The 24,767-nt window shown below is 45.5% G+C and overlaps 2 protein-coding genes and 1 pseudogene across 3 annotated transcripts; all 3 read left to right on the top strand.

The window, feature by feature from the left end:
• Positions 1–1,756: 1,756 nt before the first annotated feature.
• LOC311105787 (olfactory receptor 6E1-like) lies at positions 1,757–2,907 on the top strand (the record flags this gene model as incomplete). The annotated part of the gene is made up of 2 exons (XM_084147988.1): positions 1,757–2,515; positions 2,902–2,907. 2 exons carry the CDS (start codon positions 1,757–1,759, stop codon positions 2,905–2,907), a joined length of 765 nt encoding a protein of 254 aa, XP_084004114.1.
• Positions 2,907–3,503, top strand: LOC311105786 (olfactory receptor 52K1-like; annotated as a pseudogene). The gene has a single exon. The product of its transcript is annotated as an olfactory receptor 52K1-like (transcript).
• Positions 3,504–17,403: 13,900 nt separating this feature from the next.
• On the top strand, positions 17,404–22,435 carry LOC311105785 (olfactory receptor 1M1-like; the record flags this gene model as incomplete). Its single annotated transcript, XM_084147987.1, has 2 exons — positions 17,404–18,016; positions 22,389–22,435. 2 exons carry the CDS (start codon positions 17,404–17,406, stop codon positions 22,433–22,435), a joined length of 660 nt encoding a protein of 219 aa, XP_084004113.1.
• Positions 22,436–24,767: the final 2,332 nt, after the last annotated feature.

The following is a 24,767-nucleotide window of genomic DNA, read 5'->3' as shown; positions in this document are numbered from 1 at the left end:
TAGGACTAAGGCTTCTGAGTTATTCTCTCCCCCCCCCAACCCCCACCTACATATACAAATTACCTCGACTAACCTGTACCCCCATACATTGACTCGATACCGTTACCCCCTGTATATAGCCTCGGTATTGTTATTTTATTGTGTTACTTTTTATTTCATTTTAGTAAATATTTTCTTAACTCTATTTCTTGAACTGCATTGTTGGTTACAAGCTTGTAAGTAAGCATTTCACGGTAAGGTCTACACCTGTTGTATTCGTTGCATGTGACAAATAACATTTGATTTGATTTGGATTTGGTCAGTGCCCTAACAATGTAGCCTGGGTACCAGTATGTTTGTGCTATTATTCCTCCCCTTGTCATGCCAAACATGACAATGAGTTAGAATGATAGCACAAACAGATCTGGGGCCAGGCTACCAATGATTACCTCTCCTCAGACTGTTGTGTTGCACCCTCATTCAGACTATAGCTAGCAAGGTAGCCCCTCAACAGTACCCAGATACCTCCCTACAGTGGTCTGGAACAAGACTGAGGGCTGAATTACAGGACCCAGATTAAGACTGGTCGTAGAATAAAAACGTTTCAATGGAGAATCTCCATTGACAGTGTGTTTTAGTCCAGGAGTAGACTTAATCTGCGTCCTGGCAACCGTCCCTTTGTCAGAGGCTTTGGATTGATTTCATTGAACTATTTCTTTATTGTACACAATACATAGCACACAAACTCCTGAAAGGTTAATGAGAGAGCTGACTGCATTGTCTACCCAGCCCATTGGTGATGTCACATACTTCTTCTACATTGTAGAGTGCCAGGCTAGAGGGTCCCAACACGTACATTGTTTTAACAGGATCATAGGCCACTAACACAGCCTACCAAACTACTTTCTTTATTTAAGAATGTCCCTCTGACCATGTGTACTGTAACAGTGCTGCTTCCGTCCCCTGCCTTGCCCCAACCTGGGCTCACAGCAGGGACCCTCTGACCACATCAACAACCGTCACCCACGAAGCATCATTACCTGTCAGTCCACAAAAGCCACGGACCTTGCAGAGCAAGGGAAACAACTACTTATATCTCTCCGAGAGAGTGACATCACCGATTGAACGCTAGTGCGCACCGCCAACAAGCTAACCAGTTCACATCAGTTGTACATGCCCTGTGTAATCTACTATTCTCTATGAAATACTGTAGTTTGTATAGAATTTTAGAAAGGCTTTGAACCTCCTCCCTAGAGGGCCTGTGTTACAAAATTGTATCTGTTTTTCTCTGTATGGTTTCCTTGACTCTGAGCATATCTAAATATTTCCCCAGGTATTGGTGTACACTTCCATATCACACCATGGGAGTTTTTTTTTATCTCACAAGTATAAGAATCAGTTGAGGAGTTGAGTTTATGCAGTTCATCATGGATTAGAAATGGTCTGTCAAAATGTTGGATTTAGCATAATTTACAGGTAATTGATTTATTATTTTGCATTTGAAAGTAATAAATCACTAGTGCAGGATACAAAGTATAATATTGTTTGATTTAGGCTATGAATTATGTTATCAGGAGAATGAAAATCCATCTATATTGGTGAGTATAGATGTGGGAAAATCTATCACTGCAACAAGAATAGGTCAAGGAATTATCCATTTAGGTTGTCTGTTCTTTGTGATTTCATTATTTCAACTTATATTTAAGCTACAGTACAAGAGAGCATTGGCTACTCTTCTTCCAACATTGACAGCACATCTTTACCAACTCCCAGGACCATGGAGAACTCTACTCACTTTGAGATCTTTAGGCTTGCTGCATACGGTGATATCGGACAATTTAAGTACTTTTACTTTGTTGTGGTAACTGTATTATATTTTGTCATAATTCTTGCCAATGCTTTCCTTATTGGAGTTATATGCATTGAAAGAAGCCTTCATGAACCCATGTATCTGTTTCTATGTGCTTTGTTTGTTAATCAGTTGTATGGGAGCACTGGTTTGTTTCCTGCTCTCATGTTTTACTTGCTCTCTGACACACATGATATTTCCCTTCTTTATTGTTATCTCCAGATTTATGTGTTGTACACATACGCTATAACAGAATTTTGTAATTTAGCAGTTATGTCCTATGACAGGTACATTTCTATTTGTTATCCTCTAGAGTATAACAATATTATGACACCTAAAATAATTTGTGGCTTAATTCTACTGCCCTGGGTGTATTCTTTTTTCATCAACGCCATCATTATCTCCCTCAGTTTGCGACTGCAATTTTGTGGTAACGTTCTAGACAGAGTGTATTGTGACAACTACTCCGTAGTCAGGCTTGCATGTTCAAATACTACACTGAATAACATATGGGGTCTTGTTGTAACTGTGCTATCTTTTTCTTGTACTATATTTCCGACCATATACTCATATGTAAGAATTCTACAAATATGTTTAAAGTCTTCTAAAGAGACGAAACAGAAAGCATTTAACACTTGTACGCCACATATAGCCTCTTTGCTGAACTTCTCCTCTGGCTGTTTATTTGTGATTCTACAAGGCAGATATGATGCTGCACATCTTCCACCTATACTTCGCACTATTTTATTAGTTTATTTTCTGATATGTCCACCACTTTTCAATCCTTTTATGTACGGTGTTAGGATGGTTAAAATCAGGCAGGCTTGTAAAAAGGTATTAGGACTTTGCCCTAAAACATGAACTGATTATTTTTGTAATATTGAATTATGTGTTTTGTTACTTATAGTAGCTATAACTGCCCTCCATACCTTCAGGCTATGCTCAAACAGATGCTAACAGGGATCCTTGGGACGACCCTACACCCCACCTGTTCTTTCACCTCTGGTCTCCTGGCCCACAGTTACATATACATTTCTGCAATGTATGTGTAACATGTGCTTACGTTTTTCTAGCAGTGATGGCTTATGACAGGTATGTCTCCATTTGTAAGCCATTTCAATATAACAGCATTATGACCCCTTCTAAAGTGAGAATGTTGTTAGCCTTGGTATATTTTATTCCCATAACTCTTTTGAAATGTTTATCACTTCAAGGCTCCCTTTGTGCAGGTACAACATCAAAGCTTTTTTGTGATAGCTTAGAAGTTGTTAAACTCTCCCGTGTTAAAAGTGCACTGAGCAAACTGTATGGTATATGTATCATATAGCAAGTCTAGTGGTTTTACCTTTTGTGTTAATTGTGCTCTCATATGTCAACATATTGCTTGTTTCTTGAAAGCCTAAAAGGAGTCACGAAAGGCTTTTAATACGTGTGCTCCCCACTTGATCACTTTCATCAACTTCTCTACAGCCATCCTTTTTTCTCTTATTTACAACAGGCACAGCACAGCAACCAGAGAGGTTAATGTATTAATATCAGTACAGTTCATTCTGTTCCCACCACTGGTACACCCTATATTAAATATGGTATTAGGACCAAGAAGATCAGGAAATGCTTTACAAAAATTATAAGAAGGAGAATCTTTCTCTCTTCTCTCTTGATTTTCCTCATCTAAAATCTGAACTTAAAATAGTACCAATTATGACTTTAGATAGTACAGCAGTAGGGCCAGGGTTGCCGGTTTGAATCCCGGGTCTGACAGGAACATATGCCAGATCTGAATGCTCATACATTTGTTTTTATCATCAACCTAATCTCTTTTTTCTCCTTTGTATTGCATTATTTTTCTGTGAATTCTTCTGCATTTCGTTAAATGTATTTTACTGTAGTAAAGTCAAATCAGGGATGCTGCTGTGTCGCTGACCCTATGTTCTTCTAGCATGTCAGTGGACATGTATTTCTGTTTCAGGGGGGTTGGGTACTGAGCAAAAGGATGTAAGGATGTAATAAGTTTCCACAAATGGGCAGTAAAGTATTCTTCTAGAAGTGAAGGATGAAGCAGATCTTTTTGATATTTAGAAAAATTTTAATTAGCAAGTAAAATACACCAATTATTTCCTGTAAAATAAAAGGGATGAATCCATTTTCTTGATCAAACAGTTGTTTATTAATTCAGTCATGCTAAAATAACTAAAACATTGCATTATTTATTGTAAATTAAAATAATTCCCAATGCATTTTTGAAAGAGCTTCATGCACAATGAGGAAGATCAGCCCAATTCCCCACTCAACTACACTTCATCTAAAGACACTTCAGTTTGTTACTTAGATAGACATCACATCATTGTATCTGTCCCAATAGAGTACCACAGTATGAGTCATAATACCCATAAAACCTAGCAGTTAAATAGGGAAATTGTTCCAATCGTCATTTTTCCCATGTTTGACCGCTAGGTTTTATGGGTAATATGACACCTCCACTGTGGGGCTCTATATGGCTTCTGTGAGAACAATGGAAGCGCCATTGAGGCCATCTCCATTTTGAAGTAGTCCATTTTCTTCTTCTACTACTTCTACAAGTTGGCAAACAAACTGGAAGGGTGCATACTGCCAGCTGAAGAGTGTTGTTTGAACAGGTAGAAAGCCAAGGTTGGCGATTTACTGCCACCTGCAGTTATGGAATGTTTGCTCACGAGTATAATTAATTGGCTAAGTATATAGGTCCTGGATGGCAGGAAGCTTGGCCTCAGTGATGTACTGGAATGTACGCACTACCCAACTGCCGAGCGGTTACCATACCAGGCAGTGATGCAACTGGTCAGGATGCTCTCGATGGTGCAGCTGTAGAACCTTTTGAGGATCTGGGGACCCACGCCAAATCTTTTTAGTCTCCTGAGGGGGAAAAGGACAAGCACTCCCTTCCTGAAAATCTCAGGGCTGCTCAGACTGTTGGGGCACTAAAAGCAGGCCTTAAGAATCAGCTCTATTGGCTAGCCTTCCCTTCCTCCTACATTTTGATTTCATGACTATACACTACTGGTCAAAAGTTTTTGAACACCTACTCATTCATAGGGTTTTCTTTAGACAAAACTATGAAATAACACATATGGAATCATGTAGTAACCAAAAAAGTGTTAAACAAATCAAAATCTATTTTATATTTGAGATTCTTCAAATAGCCACATTTTGCCTTGATGTCAGCTTTGCACACTCTTGGCATTCTCTCAACCAGCTTCACCTGGAATGCTTTTCCAACAGTCTTGAAGGAGTTCCCACATATGCTGAGCACTTGTTGGCTGCTTTTCCTTCACTCGACGGTCCGACTCATCCCAAACCATCTCAATTTGGTTGAGGTCGGGCGATTGTGGAGGCCAGGTCATCTGATGCAGCACTCCATCACTCTCCTTCTTGGTAAAATAGCCCATACACAGCCTGGAGGTGTGTTGGGTCATTGTCCTGTTGAAAAACAAATGATAGTCCCACTAAGCCCAAACCAGATGGCATGGCGTATCACTGCAGAATGTTGTGGTAGCCATGCTGGATAAGTGTGCCTTGAATTCTAAATAAATCACAGACAGTGTCACCAGCAAAGCACCCCCACACCATAACACCTCCTCCTCCATGCTTTACGGTGGGAAATACACATGCAGAGACCATCCGTTCACCCACACCGCGTCTCACAAAGACACAGCGGTTGGAACCAAAAATCTCAAATTTGGACTCCAGACCAAAGGACACATTTCCACTGGTCTAATGTCCATTGCTCGTGTTTCTTGGCCCAAGCAAGTCTCTTCTTATTATTGGTGTCCTTTAGTAATGGTTTCTTTGCAGCAATTCGACCATGAAGTCCTGATTCACACAGTCTCCTCTGAACAGTTGATGTTGAGATGTGTCTGTGAAGCATTTATTTGGGCTGCAATTTCTGAGGCTTGAAACTCTAATGAATTTATCCTCTGCAGCAGAGGTAACACTGGGTCTTCCATTCCTGTGGCGGTCCTCATGAGAGTTAGTTTCATCATAGCGCTTGATGGTTTTTGCAACTGCACTTGAAGAAACTTTCAAAGTTCTTGAAACGTTCCGTATTGACTGACCTTCATGTCTTAAAGTAATGATGGACTGTTGTTTCTCTTTGCTTATTTGAGCTGTTCTTGCCATAATATAGACTTGGTCTTTTACCAAATATTGCTATCTTCTGTATACCCCCCCCCCCTACCTTGTCACAACAAAACTGATTGGCTCAAGCGCATTAAGAAGGAGAGAAATTCCACAAATTTACTTTTAAGAAGGCACACCTGTTAAATGAAATATATTCCATGTGACTACCTCATGAAGCTGGTTGAGAGAATGCCAAGAGTGTGCAAAGCTGTCATTAAGGCAAAGGGTGGCTATTTGAAGAATCTCAAATATAAAATATATTTTGATTTGTTTAACACTTTTTTAGTTGCTACATGATTCCATATGTGTTATTTCATAGTTTTGATGTCTTCACTATTGTTATAAAATGTAAAAAATAAAGAAAAACCCTTGAATGAGTAGGTGTTTTAAAACTTTTGACCTGTAGTGTAAATATACAGTATTCATCAAAAGTTTGGACACACCTACTCATTCAAGGGTTTTTCTTTACTTTTACTATCTTCTACATTGTAGAATAATAGTGAAGACATCAAAACTATGAAATAACACATATAGAATCATGTAGTAACCAAATAATTGTGGACTTGGTATTTTACACACTTTGAGTTAAGAACTGTATAATGTAATACAATTATTATGATTATTATTTAAATAAAATTCAAGTAAAAACCCAGAAGAAGTTCATGACTTTGAATTTCTTACTTAAAGATATGCAAAACTTTCTGGATCAATAGACAACAGTGAATAAATTGATTTAAATGTGTAAAAGGTAAGCCCACCTCATTTTTACAGGAGTGGGTCGCAGTTCCGGAGCGACCCACTAGGTGTCATCCTCCGACAACCATAGTCACCTCCTCACTCACAGTCGGGACTAATTATCTGCCTATTGGTGTCACCTGTGTCTACCTGATTCACTTGTGTATTTATGCCTTCACTTCCCTGTGTTCCCTTGCTCAGTTTTCTCTGCTAGTTTCTCTATGCTCAGCAGTACTACGACTGTCTAAGAAGGAAGCTAGCGGTGGTTTAAATCAATTAAAATAGTTAAAAATTGTTTGTAACTAATATAGAGAAGAGTCGGAGCAGTGGTGTCGGCGCTATTCTCCTCGCGGACATTGCGAAAAATGCGAATTTCAGGGCGATTCCCAGGATTGGGATCACGAACGCAGTTAGGTTTGCGTGGAAGGAGAAGGACATGGAGCCTTTTAGAAGGGAAACATTTAGGAGGACTTTGTTGATGGGAGTGTTAAAGCTGGCGGTAAAGGACGTGATGTGCCTCCAGGTGAACCCCTTGGAAGGGGCTTATGATGTGGTTTTTCACACGGAGGGGAAGCATGATGAGGTCATGAAAAAGGCGAGGGAGGTGGAGAAGGCCAAGCCGATGTGCCACTACGAGGTGACAAGCTTGGCCAAGAACAACTTCAGGGTAATAACTGTAAACATGTATAACCCGCATGTTAAGGATGAGGAGGTGAGGGCTTTTATGGGGAGGTATATGGACAATGTCTCCTCGGCAAGGCTCCTCAAAGACTCGCTAGGGTTCTGGAATGGGAAGAGAAGCTTCCAGGCTCTGTTGAGGGAAGACCCAAAGGGCCTGGGAGGTTACCTTCATCCTCCAGCTCTGTTCTCCCTGGGGGCTGACAGGGGGACATTGTTTTATGCCCGTCAGCCCCCTTTCTGCAGACGATGCATGGCCTATGGCCATAATTTCGGCTCATGTGGGGCGAAGAAATGCAGGGTTTGTGGGTCTGAGGCACACGAGGCGAGGGACTGTGACGAGTCGAAGAAGTGCCATGGGTGTGGATCGTCAGCACACCTGTGGAGGGAGTGTACGGCTCGTCACAAGTCGAGGAAGAGGAGGAGGAGTTCCAGACCCAAGTGCAGGGCCAGAGGCAATATCATCGACGACGGAGGAGGAGCCGAGAACAGCAGCGGGAGGAGAGGGGGACGGGCAGGGGACTGCCGTAGTGTGGGAGAGGAGGTGCCGGAGACGGAGGCGGCGGAGGGAGAGGAGGTCGGGTAGGAGCCAGCCACAGCCCTGGGAGGAGAGGAGAAGGGGGGAGAGGGGGGGCCGGAGTGGGGGTAAAGCGAGATGTCGAGTGCCCAGGGGGATGAGGTGAGGGAGATGATGGAGGAGCTGATAATCAAGGGGGGCTGGGTCTCCCCACTGCCGGCGTCTCCAAAGAAGAGAGGGAAGAGGAGGGGGAGATCCTCGGACAGGAAGGGGGAAATGGGTGGTGGGGGAGGGGGGGACCAAGCGTGTCATGGGGGAGAAGGGCGCTGTGGGGGAAGAATCTCCTGTGTCCTCGGGGGTAGGGATTTTGTTTGGGAATAGGGAGGTGAAGGTGGAGGGCACTTTGGAAGGTATGCAGGGGAGGGTTTTGGGGGTGGATGTTACAGTAAGGGATGATAGATATAGGGTAATTGTGGTGTACGGGCCACAGTTGGCGATCACACTTGGTGATACGGGGGGATTTTAATATAGATATAAGGAGGGGGAGGGACAGTAGTGCAGGTGCCATCGCCGGGCTAATGGCGTGCCATGGTGTGGTAGATGGGGGCCTGCACACTGCTCCGATGATGGCAGGTCCAACATGGCGCAACTCCAGAGGGGTCGAGCGGAGGCTCGACTATATTTTTCTATCCAGGTCACTGGGTCAGTTGTCTAGACGTTTGTTGCCAGTGTTTTTGTCAGATCACGACGGGGTGCTGCTGCATGTGGAGTCACCAGTCTACCTCTTCGGTAGGGGGTACTGGAAGTTAGAACGGGAGGTACTGGATGAGCAGGCTTTCGTTAACTGTTTTGTTGATTTCTTTAGGGGGCTTGAGGGCCTCCGGTCCATGTGTGAGGGGGTGTTGGAGTGGTGGGAAATAGCAAAGGTGAGGATTAGGGTTTTTATAATAGGATATTGTAAGAAGAAAAAGAGGGAGGAAAGGACGGAGGTGGATCATATCCAAAGGCTGCTCGAACTCGAGCTCGAGGCAGGCAACCTCGGCGGGTCGGTAGACTGGGAGAGATCCTCTGCCCTAAAGGCGCAACTTAGGGAGCTGCATGAGCGGAAGGCTCGCGCTTTCCTGGAGCGTGCGCATAGTGGGTTTTTAGAACACGACGAGACTTGTTCCGCCGTGTTCTTTAAATCAGTTAGGGGAAGACAGAGTAGGAAGGTAATGTACGGGGTTAGGGAAGAAAATGGTAGAGTAGTGAGAGAAACTGAGGAAATGGTCAAGGTGACCACGGAACATTTCAGAGTTTTTTTTCAAGAAAGGGCAGTAGATGTAGAGCAGGGAAACGTGTTTTTAGAACACCTGTCCCGGCGAGTGCCAGAGGACATTAGCGAAGCGATGGAGGCTCAGATCTCCCTCGAAGAGGTTGAGAGCGCCCTCAGGAGTATGGGAAAAGGGAAGGTGCCAGAAATGGATGGGCTGCCGACAGAGATTTACCTGACGTTTTGGGGGAAACTTGGTCCGGTAGTCCTTGAAGTCTTGAAGGCCATCCTCGAGACGGGGGTCCCGGGGGGATCGATGGCCCTAGGTGTGCTGTCACTTCTTTACAAGAAGGGAGACGCAACAGACCTTGGCAACTGGAGGCCGTTGACCATGCTGTGCGTAGATTATAAACTGCTTGCGAAGGTTCTAGTGGACCGGTTGCGCATTGCCCTTCCCTACATCGTACATGAGGATCAGACGTGTGGGATAGAGGGCCGCTCTATTAGGTGGAACCTGAGTTTGATTAGGGACTCCATCGCTTGGGTAGAGGATAGAGGGCTGCTGTTAATGGTAGCAGCACTTGATCAGGCTAAAGCCTTTGATCGAGTGAATAGATCTTTTCTTTTCAGGGTGTTAGGTAGGTTAGGTTTTGGGGAGAAGTATATAGGGTACATCCGTGCTTTGGGAGCGGTGGGCTGCATATTAAGATGACGCAGCACGTCGACGAAACCTCCTTCTTATTATGCAAGGACTCGTGCCTGACTAGGTCCCTTGCCATCATTGGGGAATTCACCCGAGCGTCAGGAGCGGTTCTCAATCATGCTCGGGGTCTTGTTTGAGACCTCCAGCTCAGCGACGCTGAACTGGAACAGGAGCATCGCAGTGGTATAGAGGAAGCTGGGGATGTGGAGGTCTAGGTCGTTGTCCTTTATAGGCAAAGTCCTGGTCCTCAAGGTGGATGTGTTGCCGTCTCTTTTGTATATGGCATACGTCTACCCATTGCCAGCTAGTCTGAGGAGGCCTCTAGTGAGGCTAGTTTTTCAGTTCATGTGGGGTGGCAGGCTTGAGTATGTCGTGAGGGTATGCATGCTCTGGGAGGTAGGGGGGTACCACATTTCCCCCTCAACCTGGACTTGATTTTTGTTTCTTTTTTGTTGACAGAGCTGGCTCATCCGGTGATACACCCGTCTGGTTACTTCCTGCGGGTGTTTTTCTCTTATCAGGCGAGAAGCGTAATGGTGTGGTCTAACACGGGTCCTCGTGCGGAACAGCTGCCGTGGCACTTTGGCTATGCGGCCAAGTGGCTGCGTGCGTACCCCGAGGTTGAAGTTGCCCGAGTAGGTTTAGATCACAGGCACCTGTTCGAGGAGGTTAGACAGGGAGGGTGTCCAGGGCCCGTAGTGGGTATCCCGGCTGGGGTCTGGGAAGGAGTGCAGGTGTGTGGTCTGGACAACGGCCTCAAGGACCTGAATTGGTTGAGCCTCCATAAGTGCTTGCCCGTGCGTTCCATCATATACAGGCGTGGTATGACACAATCCCCCACCTGCCCAAGACCAACTTGTGGCGGGGAGGAGACATTGTTCCATGTTTTCTGGGTCTGTGCTTTCGCCGGGGTGGTATGGGCTAGGGCACAGGTGTTGATAGGCAGGGTTAGGGGGGATTTTGTTGTGACGTGGGCTAGGGTAGAGAGAGGTGTAGGGAAAGCGAGTGGGACGGTTAGGGACAGGTTTCTGCTCTGGCTTCTCATAAGCCTCTTTAAACGGGGGTTGTGGGAAGCTAGGCAGAAAATGGAAAGGACAGGAAGAGAAGGGGGTGTGGAGGGGATAGTGAGGAGGGTGGAGCAGAATTTGAGGGGGAGAATGCTGCTCGGGAGAGGTGGAAGGGGGGTTTAGGCTTAGGGTTAGTGTAGAGGGGTAGGGATTTAGTTTTTGTATGTGTTTTTTTAGCTGGGTATAAAGGGGGAGGGAAGGTGCTCCCCTGGGGTGTAATTTATGTTATTGTTCGGTTTTGTGGGTGTTTGATATATATATTGTGTTGGGTAGTTTTGTATTGTTATTTTTTAGTGATATTGGGGTTGGGAATTAATGGTGTGTGTAATGTGTATGATGATGTATGGTGTGGATATTTGAATAAAAACTTTTAATCACATATCAGCGTCGGATCACGTGACGGAGTTACAGGTACTTGAGAAGTGTTCTCCCTATGTCATTGTGTTTTTCCAGTCAGAGTTAGTATTTCACATTGTTTGCTGTCAGCCTGTTTTTTGAAGACCTAGGTGTTCCTCATTTGTTTTCGGGAATAGTCCGTTGTTTTGTATCCTGGCTTTTGGACAACCAGTAAAGATCCTTGTTTCACCATCCTTGCCTACTGCCTGCTGTCTATCCTGCACCGCACCTGGGTCACACCTCACACCAACGCTTATAGAAAACTGAGCCAATATGGACCCAGCGGAGGCAGCACAGTATTATAGGGCATTGGCAATGCATGGAGCCATGCTAGATCAGCACGACCGCAGCCTGCAGCAGATCATCGAGAATCTCCGCCAGCTGACGATCGGCGTGTAGAGCCGGGTGGACACCCGACCAGCCCTGGCAGCGGCGTCTCCAGTCTCGCCTGCAACATCGCGGGAACCCCACCTACCTCCTCCAGAGAGGTACGACGGACGTCCAGAGGGCTGCAGGGAATTCCTCACCCAGTGTTCCCTGATGTTCAGCCTACAACCCTCCTCCTTCCTGATGAAGCAGGGCTGGGTGGCCTACATTATCACGCTGTTGACGGGTCGGGCCCTTTCCTGGGCTACCACGGAGTGGGAGAGCCAAACTCCGGGGTGCTCCGGCTCCTACAAGTTCACCCGGGAGCTACAAAGGTGTTCGATACCTCTCGGGTGGTGTCGGGGCACAAGGCCGGGAGGCAGATCATGGCTTGTCGGGAGGGTGACCGTTCGTTTATGGACTACTCTTTGGAATTCCGGACCCGGGTTCGAGAGGCAGGATGGGAGGAGGCCGCCCTGGTCGCCTGTACGTGCAGGGGCTATCGGAGGGGATGAAGGACGAAATATCCTTCATGGAGCTGCCTGAGCGAATGGACAGCCTCGTCGACCTCTCGGTGCGGGTGGACAATCGGCGTCGTGAGCGGGCATATTAGAGAGGCATGACGCAAGGCTCGCCTCCTTGTCACCCTATCAGCCCGGAGGCTTTCTGACGATTCAGGGAGGAGGCTATGCAGCTTGGTGCGGCGTGCTTGTCCAGAATGGAGACGCAGAGGCGTCTGCCCCAGGGACTTTGCAGGTACTGTGGCCACGCAGGTCACCACTGCGACTCATGCCCGGAGAATCCGGGGAAACGGGAGGGCTCGCTTGGATCGGGAGGGGTGCTTGCGAGCCGGAACTGAAACCCCAACTCCAGAGACTCCCTGATTTTTATCCCCGTCAGGGTTCAGTGGGCCCGCACTGCACGTCGGACGCATGCACTGGTGGATTCTGAGGCCACGGGAAACTTGATGGACGCAGGGCTGGCCCAAGGGTGGAGCGTTCCGTTACTCTCTCTCCGAGCCGGTTCCGGTCATGGGCCTGGACAGCCGGCCGTTGGGGTCGGGCTGCATCACCCAGCGCGTGTCCGGGTGGTGGTGGGGGGGCTATGGGAGTATATCCAGTTTTTCATTGTTGACTCTCCGGAGTGCCCCCTCATCCTTGGGCACCCCTGGCTGGTCGACCACAATCCCCAGATAGGTTGGTCCACGGGGCGGCTCATCCTGGAGGGAGGCTCCTCCCCCATCCTGTTCCGGTCGCCACCGACCACTCATCAGCCCAAACCACCGTCCCAGACCACTTACCAGTCCTCACCTCTTCCCCAGGTCCCGCACTCTGTCACCGGCCCAGACCTGGCAGCTGTTCCCCAGGAGTATTGGGATCTGGGGGAAGTGTTTAGTAGGAGGCATGCCAAGGGCCTAACGCCTCACAGGCCTTATGACTGCGCTATCGATCTCCTGCCGGGAGCCATGCCCACACAAGGGCGATTGCTTTCCTTGTCCCGGCCTTAGATGCTGGCAATGAGGGACGACCCCATTGTCCCCAATGCCCTGATGGCTGCCCCAGTTTTGTGGGGAATTGATAGGCTGGTCAGAGCAGCGCTACGGCGGGAGCCCGATCTGGGTGGAGGCCCATCGGGGAGGATGTACGTACCCAAGGCTGCGTGCTTGCGACTGCTTCAGTGGGCGCACACCTCCAACCTCACCAGCCATCCAGGGGGCGCCAGGACATTGGAGTTCCTGCGTAGGAGGTTCTGGTGGCCATCTGCTGAGGGGGATACACGTGCCTTCGTGGCTGCTTGCCTGGTGTGCGCACGCACGAAGAGATAACGTCAGCCCGCGGCAGGGCTGCTCCGACCTCTGCCTATCTCCAAGCGCCTCTATTCCCCGAGCAAGAGGAGGAGGCGGTGGTCCCGTCGGGCCATTCAGAGGGGTCCGGCGAGTCAACCCAGTGACCTAACACCTGCAACTTCCCCCCACCATGCGGGTGCATCCCACATTCCAGGTGTCCCTCCTCCAGCCTGTCGCCACCTGTCCCCTGGCTCCCCCTCCTTGTCCTGTTCCCCCACTATGCCTCGTCAGAGGGCAGCCTGCTTTTACGGTGGACCAGATCCTGGACTTCCGGTGGGGGGGAGGGGTCTCCTATTTCTGGTGGATTGGGAGGGTTATGGGCCAGAGGAGCAGTCCGGGGTGCCCAGGAGGGACATTCTGGACCCAGGGCTGATACAGCATTCCGTCGCCTCCTGTTACAGGAGTGGGTCGCAGTTCCGGAGTGACCCACTAGGTGTCACCCTCCGACAACCATAGGCACCTCCTCACTCACAGTCGGGACTAATTATCTGCCTATTGGTGTCACCTGTGTCTATCTGATTCACTTGTGTATTTATGCCCTCACTTCCCTGTGTTCCCTTGCTCAGTTTTCTTTGCTAGTTCGTTGAGGTCAAGCAGTACGTATCAGTGTCAGATCACGTGACGGAGTTACAGGTACTTGAGAAGTGTTCTCCCAGTAAAGATCCTTGTTTCATCATCTTTTCTTAATGCCTACTGTCTATCCTGCACCGCACCTGGGTCACACCAACCCTTACACCCCATAGCCCGCCCACCATAGAAAAACAAGATTTATTGTCACATACACCGGATAGGTGCAGTGAAATGTGTTGTTTTACAGGGTCAGCCATAGCAGTACGGCACCCCTGGAGCAAATTAGAGTTATGTGCCTTCACCTTGTTGGCTCAAGTATTCGAATCAACGATCTTCCGGTTACTGGCCCAGAAATCTAACCGCTAGGCTACCTGCCACACTACTATTATTTCATCCATCACTAATGGAAAATGGACAATGTCAGTTACGTTTTGTGACATTTTGAGGGAGAAATCTAGGGAAATACTATACCATGAAAACCAACTAAATGCATGTCATGTTTTCTAAAGGCCAGCTGTTCAATGTAACATTATACCTGTGTTCCAGCTATCTGACAGATGACCTATAGCTTTGGTTTTCCTATGAAAACCTGTTGCCTAATTTGGATAGTTTATTCTGCCTTAGAAATGACCAGGTAATTCCTTGATAAGAATGTATATATTTTGTTTTTATTGAGAAATCAGAGGACTAGATACCTTTCTTGAGATAAGGCATCTTGTTTTTCTAGGGTCACTGTGGGTCACTTTGAGATATGTTTGACCCAGAATAAAATAATCCAGTAAAGGTAATGATGATGTATGTATAAGACACATTGGTCATGTACTCCATACATACTTTACAATGGGGAAAGCGTAATAAACCAGGGGCACAACTAGAAGTGGGGGGGGGGACATCCAGTTGGATAAACACTCCAAACAGCCTACCCGAATGCTCGGAGGCGTCCACATGGTCCTAAAGCACACCATTGCCTCGTTTTGTATCACATTCCAATGATAAAACTGGGGGGACAAAAATGCAATTTCAGAATGTGGGGGTGGACATGTCCCCCCCGTCCCCAGTGAAAGTTGTGCACCTGTAATACACATGTTTGAGTCATTAGGTACCAGGTCATTAGTCCACTATATTGCCTCGATCCCTGGGAACCAATTTCAAATGGTACGCTATTCCCTATGTATATTCCATTTTCCCTATATTGGCCAGAGCCCTCTGGTCAAAAGTAGTGCACTATAAAGGCAATAGGGTGCAATTTGGGACTCAAACCTTCTCTCATCCCCTCTGGGAGGGTAGGCCCTGAAAGTGTACTGTAGGCCTAAGGAAGCCCAGAGTGATAATAAGGGTCCTCACTTTTACCTGAGCAGGAAAAGCTCTGGGCCTAGTTTTTAGACTATAGGTAGGACTAAGGCTTCTGAGTTATTCTCTCCCCCCCCCCCCAACCCCCACCTACATATACAAATTACCTCGACTAACCTGTACCCCCATACATTGACTCGATACCGTTACCCCCTGTATATAGCCTCGGTATTGTTATTTTATTGTGTTACTTTTTATTTCATTTTAGTAAATATTTTCTTAACTCTATTTCATGAACTGCATTGTTGGTTACAAGCTTGTAAGTAAGCATTTCACGGTAAGGTCTACACCTGTTGTATTCGTTGCATGTGACAAATAACATTTGATTTGATTTGGATTTGGTCAGTGCCCTAACAATGTAGCCTGGGTACCAGTATGTTTGTGCTATTATTCCTCCCCTTGTCATGCCAAACATGACAATGAGTTAGAATGATAGCACAAACAGATCTGGGGCCAGGCTACCAACGATGACCTCTCCTCAGACTGTTGTGTTGCACCCTCATTCAGACTATAGCTAGCAAGGTAGCCCCTCAACAGTACCCAGATACCTCCCTACAGTGGTCTGGAACAAGACTGAGGGCTGAATTACAGGACCCAGATTAAGACTGGTCGTAGAATAAAAACGTTTCAATGGAGAATCTCCATTGACAGTGTGTTTTAGTCCAGGAGTAGACTTAATCTGCGTCCTGGCAACCGTCCCTTTGTCAGAGGCTTTGGATTGATTTCATTGAACTATTTCTTTATTGTACACAATACATAGCACACAAACTCCTGAAAGGTTAATGAGAGAGCTGACTGCATTGTCTACCCAGCCCATTGGTGATGTCACATACTTCTTCTACATTAGTAGAGTGCCAGGCTAGAGGGTCCCAACACGTACATTGTTTTAACAGGATCATAGGCCACTAACACAGCCTACCAAACTACTTTCTTTATTTAAGAATGTCCCTCTGACCATGTGTACTGTAACAGTGTTGCTTCCGTCCCCTGCCTTGCCCCAACCTGGGCTCACAGCAGGGACCCTCTGACCACATCAACAACCGTCACCCACGAAGCATCATTACCTGTCAGTCCACAAAAGCCACGGACCTTGCAGAGCAAGGGAAACAACTACTTCTATCTCTCCGAGAGAGTGACATCACCGATTGAACGCTAGTGCGCACCGCCAACAAGCTAACCAGTTCACATCAGTTGTACATGCCCTGTGTAATCTACTATTCTCTATGAAATACTGTAGTTTGTATAGAATTTTAGAAAGGCTTTGAACCTCCTCCCTACAGGGCCTGTGTTACAACATTGTATCTGTTTTTCTCTGTATGGTTTCCTTGACTCTGAGCATATCTAAATATTTCCCCAGGTATTGGTGTACACTTCCATATCACACCATGGGAGTTTTTTTTTTATCTCACAAGTATAAGAATCAGTTGAGGAGTTGAGTTTATGCAGTTCATCATGGATTAGAAATGGTCTGTCAAAATGTTGGATTTAGCATACTTTACAGGTAATTTATTTATTATTTTGCATTTGAAAGTAATAAATCACTAGTGCAGGATACAACGTATAATATTGTTTGATTTAGGCTATGAATTATGTTATCAGGAGAATGAAAATCCATCTATATTGGTGAGTATAGATGTGGGAAAATCTATCACTGTAACAAGAATAGGTCAAGGAATTATCCATTTAGGTTGTCTGTTCTTTGTGATTTCATTATTTCAACTTATATTTAAGCTACAGTACAAGAGAGCATTGGCTACTCTTCTTCCAACATTGACAGCACATCTTTACCAACTCCCAGGACCATGGAGAACTCTACTCACTTTGAGATCTTTAGGCTTGCTGCATACGGTGATATCGGACAATTTAAGTACTTTTACTTTGTTGTGGTAACTGTATTATATTTTGTCATAATTCTTGCCAATGCTTTCCTTATTGGAGTTATGTGCATTGAAAGAAGCCTTCATAAACCCATGTATCTGTTTCTATGTGCTTTGTTTGTTAATCAGTTGTATGGGAGCACTGGTTTGTTTCCTGCTCTCATGTTTTACTTACTCTCTGACACACATGATATTTCCCTTCTTTATTGTTATCTCCAGATTTATGTGTTGTACACATACGCTATAACAGAATTTTGTAATTTAGCAGTTATGTCCTATGACAGGTACATTTCTATTTGTTATCCTCTAGAGTATAACAATATTATGACACCTAAAATAATTTGTGGCTTAATTCTACTGCCCTGGGTGTATTCTTTTTTCATCAACGCCATCATTATCTCCCTCAGTTTGCGACTGCAATTTTGTGGTAACGTTCTAGACAGAGTGTATTGTGACAACTACTCCGTAGTCAGGCTTGCATGTTCAAATACTACACTGAATAACATATGGGGTCTTGTTGTAACTGTGCTATCTTTTTCTTGTACTATATTTCCGACCATATACTCATATGTAAGAATTCTACAAATATGTTTAAAGTCTTCTAAAGAGACGAAACAGAAAGCATTTAACACTTGTACGCCACATATAGCGTCTTTACTGAACTTCTCCTCTGGCGGTTTATTTGTGATTCTACAAGGCAGATATGATGCTGCACATCTTCCACCTATACTTCGCACTATTTTATTAGTTTATTTTGTGATATGTCCACCACTTTTCAATCCTTTTATGTACGGTGTTAGGATGGTTAAAATCAGGCAGGCTTGTAAAAAGGTATTAGGACTTTGCCCTAAAACATGAACTGATTATTTTTGTAATATTTAATTATGTGTTTTGTTACTTATAGTAGCTATAACTGCCCTCCCTACCTTCAGGCTATGCTCAAACAAATGCTAACAGGGATCCTTGGGACGACCCTAAACCCCAACCTGTTCTTTCACCTCTGGTCTCCTGGCCCACAGTTACATATACATTTCTGCAATGTATGTGTAACATGTGCTTACGTTTTTCTAGCAGTGATGGCTTATGACAGGTATGTCTCCATTTGTAAGCCATTTCAATATAACAGCATTATGACCCCTTCTAAAGTGAGAATGTTGTTAGCCTTGGTATATTTTATTCCCATAACTCTTTTGAAATGTTTATCACTTCAAGGCTCCCTTTGTGCAGGTACAACATCTAAGCTTTTTTGTGATAGCTTAGAAGTTGTTAAACTCTCCCGTGTTAAAAGTGCACTGAGCAAACTGTATGGTATATGTATCATATAGCAAGTCTAGTGGTTTTACCTTTTGTGTTAATTGTGCTCTCATATGTCAACATATTGCTTGTTTCTTGAAAGCCTAAAAGGAGTCACGAAAGGCTTTTAATACGTGTGCTCCCCACTTGATCACTTTCATCAACTTCTCTACAGCCATCCTTTTTTCTCTTATTTACAACAGGCACAGCAACCAGAGAGGTTAATGTATTAATATCAGTACAGTTCATTCTGTTCCCACCACTGGTACACCCTATATTAAATATGGTATTAGGACCAAGAAGATCAGGAAATGCTTTACAAAAATTATAAGAAGGAGAATCTTTCTCTCTTCTCTCTTGATTTTCCTCATCTAAAATCTGAACTTAAAATAGTACCAATTATGACTTTAGATAGTACAGCAGTAGGGCCAGGGTTGCCGGTTTGAATCCCGGGTCTGACAGGAACATATGCCAGATCTGAATGCTCATACATTTGTTTTTATCATCAACCTAATCTCTTTTTTCTCCTTTGTATTGCATTATTTTTCTGTGAATTCTTCTGCATTTCGTTAAATGTATTTTACTGTAGTAAAGTCAAATCAGGGATGCTGCTGTGTCGCTGACCCTATGTTCTTCTAGCATGTATTTCTGTTTCAGGGGGGTTGGGTACTGAGCAAAAGGATGTAAGGATGTAATAAGTTTCCACAAATGGGCAGTAAAGTATTCTTCTAGAAGTGAAGGATCAAGCAGATCTTTTTAATATTTAGAAAAATTTAAATTAGCAAGTAAAATACACAAATTATTTCCTGTAAAATAAAAGGGATGAATCCATTTTCTTGATCAAACAGTTGTTTATTAATTCAGTCATGCTACAATAACTAAAACATTGCATTATTTATTGTAAATTAAAATAATTCCCAATGCATTTTTGAAAGAGCTTCATGCACAATGAGGAAGATCAGCCCAATTCCCCACTCAACTACACTTCATCTAAAGACACTTCAGTTTGTTACTTAGATAGACATCACATCATTGTATCTGTCCCAATAGAGTACCACAGTATGAGTCATAATACCCATAAAACCTAGCAGTCAAATAGGGAAATTGTTCCAATCGTCATTTTTCCCATGTTTGAACGCTAGGTTTTATGGGTAATATGACACCTCCACTGTGGGGCTCTATATGGCGTCTGTGAGAACAATGGAAGCGCCATTGAGGCCATCTCCATTTTGAAGTAGTCCATTTTCTTCTTCTACTACTTCTACAAGTTGGCAAACAAACTGGAAGGGTGCATACTGCCAGCTGAAGAGTGATGTTTGAACAGGTAGAAAGCCAAGGTTGGCGATTTACTGCCACCTGCAGTTATGGAATGTTTGCTCACAAGTATAATTAATTGGCTAAGTATATAGGTCCTGGATGGCAGGAAGCTTGGCCTCAGTGATGTACTGGAATGTACGCACTACCCAACTGCCGAGCGGTTACCATACCAGGCAGTGATGCAACTGGTCAGGATGCTCTCGATGGTGCAGCTGTAGAACCTTTTGAGGATCTGGGGACCCATGCCAAATCTTTTTAGTCTCCTGAGGGGGAAAAGGACAAGCACTCCCTTCCTGAAAATCTCAGGGCTGCTCAGACTGTTGGGGCACTAAAAGCAGGCCTTAAGAATCAGCTCTATTGGCTAGCCTTCCCTTCCCCCTACATTTTGATTTCATGACTATACACTACTGGTCAAAAGTTTTAGAACACCTACTCATTCATAGGTTTTTCTTTAGACAAAACTATGAAATAACACATATGGAATCATGTAGTAACCAAAAAAGTGTTAAACAAATCAAAATCTATTTTATATTTGAGATTCTTCAAATAGCCACACTTTGCCTTGATGTCAGCTTTGCACACTCTTGGTATTCTCTCAACCAGCTTCACCTGGAATGCTTTTCCAACAGTCTTGAAGGAGTTCCCACATATGCTGAGCACTTGTTGGCTGCTTTTCCTTCACTCGACGGTCCGACTCATCCCAAACCATCTCAATTTGGTTGAGGTCGGGCGATTGTGGAGGCCAGGTCATCTGATGCAGCACTCCATCACTCTCCTTCTTGGTAAAATAGCCCATACACAGCCTGGTGTGTTGGGTCATTGTCCTGTTGAAAAACAAATGATAGTCCCACTAAGCCCAAACCAGATGGCATGGCGTATCACTGCAGAATGTTGTGGTAGCCATGCTGGATAAGTGTGCCTTGAATTCTAAATAAATCACAGACAGTGTCACCAGCAAAGCACCCCCACACCATAACACCTCCTCCTCCATGCTTTACGGTGGGAGACCATCCGTTCACCCACACCGCGTCTCACAAAGACACGGCGGTTGGAACCAAAAATCTCAAATTTGGACTCCAGACCAAAGGACCTGTTTCCACTGGTCTAATGTCCATTGCTCGTGTTTCTTGGCCCAAGCAAGTCTCTTCTTATTATTGGTGTCCTTTAGTAATGGTTTCTTTGCAGCAATTCGACCATGAAGTCCTGATTCACACAGTCTCCTCTGAACAGTTGATGTTGAGATATGTCTGTGAAGCATTTATTTGGGCTGCAATTTCTGAGGCTTGAAACTCTAATGAATTTATCCTCTGCAGCAGAGGTAACTCTGGGTCTTCCATTCCTGTGGCGGTCCTCATGAGAGTTAGTTTCATCATAGCGCTTGGTTTTTGCAACTGCATTTGAAGAAACTTTCAAAGTTCTTGAAACGTTCCGTATTGACTGACCTTCATGTCTTAAAGTAATGATGGACTGTTGTTTCTCTTTGCTTATTTGAGCTGTTCTTGCCATAATATAGACTTGGTCTTTTACCAAATATTGCTATCTTCTGTAAACCCCCCCTACCTTGTCACAACAAAACTGATTGGCTCAAGCGCATTAAGAAGGAGAGAAATTCCACGAATTAACTTTTAAGAAGGCACACCTGTTAAATGAAATATATTCCATGTGACTACCTCATGAAGCTGGTTGAGAGAATGCCAAGAGTGTGCAAAGCTGTCATTAAGGCAAAGGGTGGCTATTTGAAGAATCTCAAATATAAAATATATTTTGATTTGTTTAACACTTTTTTAGTTACTACATGATTCCATATGTGTTATTTCATAGTTTTGATGTCTTCACTATTGTTATAAAATGTAAAAAATAAAGAAAAACCCTTGAATGAGTAGGTGTTTTAAAACTTTTGACCTGTAGTGTAAATATACAGTATTCATCAAAAGTTTGGACACACCTACTCATTCAAGGGTTTTTCTTTACTTTTACTATCTTCTACATTGTAGAATAATAGTGAAGACATCAAAACTATGAAATAACACATATAGAATCATGTAGTAACCAAATAATTGTGGACTTGGTATTTTACACACTTTGAGTTAAGAACTGTATAATGTAATACAATTATTATGATTATTATTTAAATAAAATTCAAATAAAAACCCAGAAGAAGTTCATGACTTTGAATTTCTTACTTAAAGATATGCAAAACTTTCTGGATCAATTGACAACAGTGAATAAATTGATTTAAATGTGTAAAAGGTAAGCCCACCTCATTTTTACAAGAGTGGGTCGCAGTTCCGGAGCGACCCACTAGGTGTCATCCTCCGACAACCATAGTCACCTCCTCACTCACAGTCGGGACTAATTATCTGCCTATTGGTGTCACCTGTGTCTACCTGATTCACTTGTGTATTTATGCCTTCACTTCCCTGTGTTCCCTTGCTCAGTTTTCTCTGCTAGTTTCTCTATCCTCAGCGGTACTACGACTGTCTAAGAAGGAAGCTAGCGGTGGTTTAAATCAATTAAAATCGTTTAAAATTGTTTGTAACTAATAGAGAGAAGAGTCGGAGCAGTGGTGTCGGCGCTATTCTCCTCGCAGACATTGCGAAAAATGCGAATTTCAGGGCGATTCCCAGGATTGGGATCACGAACGCAGTTAGGTTTGCGTGGAAGGAGAAGGACATGGAGCCTTTTGGAAGGGAAACATTTGGGAGGACTTTGTTGATGGGAGTGTTAAAGCTGGCGGTAAAGGATGTGATGTGCCTCCAGGTGAACCCCTTGGAAGGGGCTTATGATGTGGTTTTTCACACGGAGGGGAAGCATGATGAGGTCATGAAAAAGGCGAGGGAAGTGGAGAAGGCCAAGCCGATGTGCCACTATGAGGTGACAAGCTTGGCCAAGAACAACTTCAGGGTAATAACTGTAAACATGTATAACCCGCATGTTAAGGATGAGGAGGTGAGGGCTTTTATGGGGAGGTATATGGACAATGTCTCCTCGGCAAGGCTCCTCAAAGACTTGCTAGGGTTCTGGAATGGGAAGAGAAGCTTCCAGGCTCTGTTGAGGGAAGACCCAAAGGGCCTGGGAGGTTACCTTCATCCTCTAGCTCTGTTCTCCCTGGGGGCTGACAGGGGGACATTGTTTTATGCCCGTCAGCCCCCTTTCTGCAGACGATGCATGGCCTATGGCCATAATTTCGGCTCATGTGGGGCGAAGAAATGCAGGGTTTGTGGGTCTGAGGCACACGAGGCGAGGGACTGTGACGAGTCGAAGAAGTGCCATGGGTGTGGATCGTCAGCACACCTGTGGAGGGAGTGTACGGCTCGTCACAAGTCGAGGAAGAGGAGGAGGAGTTCCAGACCCAAGTGCAGGGCCAGAGGCAATATCATTGACGACGGAGGAGGAGCCGAGAACAGCAGCGGAAGGAGAGGGGGACGGGCAGGGGACTGCCGTAGCAGTTCCGGAAGGAGAGGTGGTGCCGGAGACGGAGGCGGAGGGGAGTGTGGGAGAGGAGGTGCCGGAGACGGAGGCGGAGGAGGTCGGGTAGGAGCCAGCCACAGCCCTGGGAGGAGAGGAGAAGGGGGGAGAGGGGGGGCCGGAGTGGGGGGAAAGCGAGATGTCGAGTGCCCAGGGGGATGAGGTGAGGGAGATGATGGAGGAGCTGATAATCAAGGGGGGCTGGGTCTCCCCACTGCCGGCGTCTCCAAAGAAGAGAGGGAAGAGGAGGGGGAGATCCTCAGACAGGAAGTGGGAAATGGGTGGTGGGGGAGGGGGGGACCAAGCGTGTCATGGGGGAGAAGGGCGCTGTGGGGGAAGAATCTCCTGTGTCCTCGGGGTTAGGGATTTTGTTTGGGAATAGGGAGGTGAAGGTGGAGGGCACTTTGGAAGGTATGCAGGGGAGGGTTTTGGGGGTGGATGACACAGTAAGGGATGATAGATATAGGGTAATTGTGGTGTACGGGCCACAGTTGGCGATCACACTTGGTGATACGGGGGGATTTTAATATAGATATAAGGAGGGGGAGGGACAGTAGTGCAGGTGCCATCGCCGGGCTAATGGCGTGCCATGGTGTGGTAGATGGGGGCCTGCACACTGCTCCGATGATGGCAGGTCCAACATGGCGCAACTCCAGAGGGGTCGAGCGGAGGCTCGACTATATTTTTCTATCCAGGTCACTGGGTCAGTTGTCTAGGCGTTTGTTGCCAGTGTTTTTTTCATATCACGACGGGGTGCTGCTGCATGTGGGGTCACCAGTCTACCTCTTCGGTAGGGGGTACTGGAAGTTAGAACGGGAGGTACTGGATGAGCAGGCTTTCGTTAACTGTTTTGTTGATTTCTTTAGGGGGCTTGAGGGCCTCCGGTCCATGTGTGAGGGGGTGTTAGAGTGGTGGGAAATAGCAAAGGTGAGGATTAGGGTTTTTATAATAGGATATTGTAAGAAGAAAAAGAGGGAGGAAAGGACGGAGGCTGCTCGAACTCGAGCTCGAGGCACGCAACCTCGGCGGGTCGGTAGACTGGGAGAGATCCTCTGCCCTAAAGGCGCAACTTAGGGAGCTGCATGAGCGGAAGGCTCGCGCTTTCCTGGAGCGTGCGCATAGTGGGTTTTTAGAACACGACGAGACTTGTTCCGCCGTGTTCTTTAAATCAGTTAGGGGAAGACAGAGTAGGAAGGTAATGTACGGGGTTAGGGAAGAAAATGGTAGAGTAGTGAGAGAAACTGAGGAAATGGTCAAGGTGACCACAGAACATTTCAGAGGTTTTTTTCAAGAAAGGGCAGTAGATGTAGAGCAGGAAAACGTGTTTTTAGAACACCTTTCCCGGCGAG

This window comes from Coregonus lavaretus (genome assembly GCF_964263955.1).
Source record: "Coregonus lavaretus genome assembly, chromosome: 30".
In the NCBI taxonomy this organism is placed as follows: Eukaryota; Metazoa; Chordata; class Actinopteri; order Salmoniformes; family Salmonidae; genus Coregonus; species Coregonus lavaretus.
The sequence above is the reverse complement of the archived record's forward strand: the minus strand, read 5'-3'. Positions and strand labels throughout refer to the sequence as shown.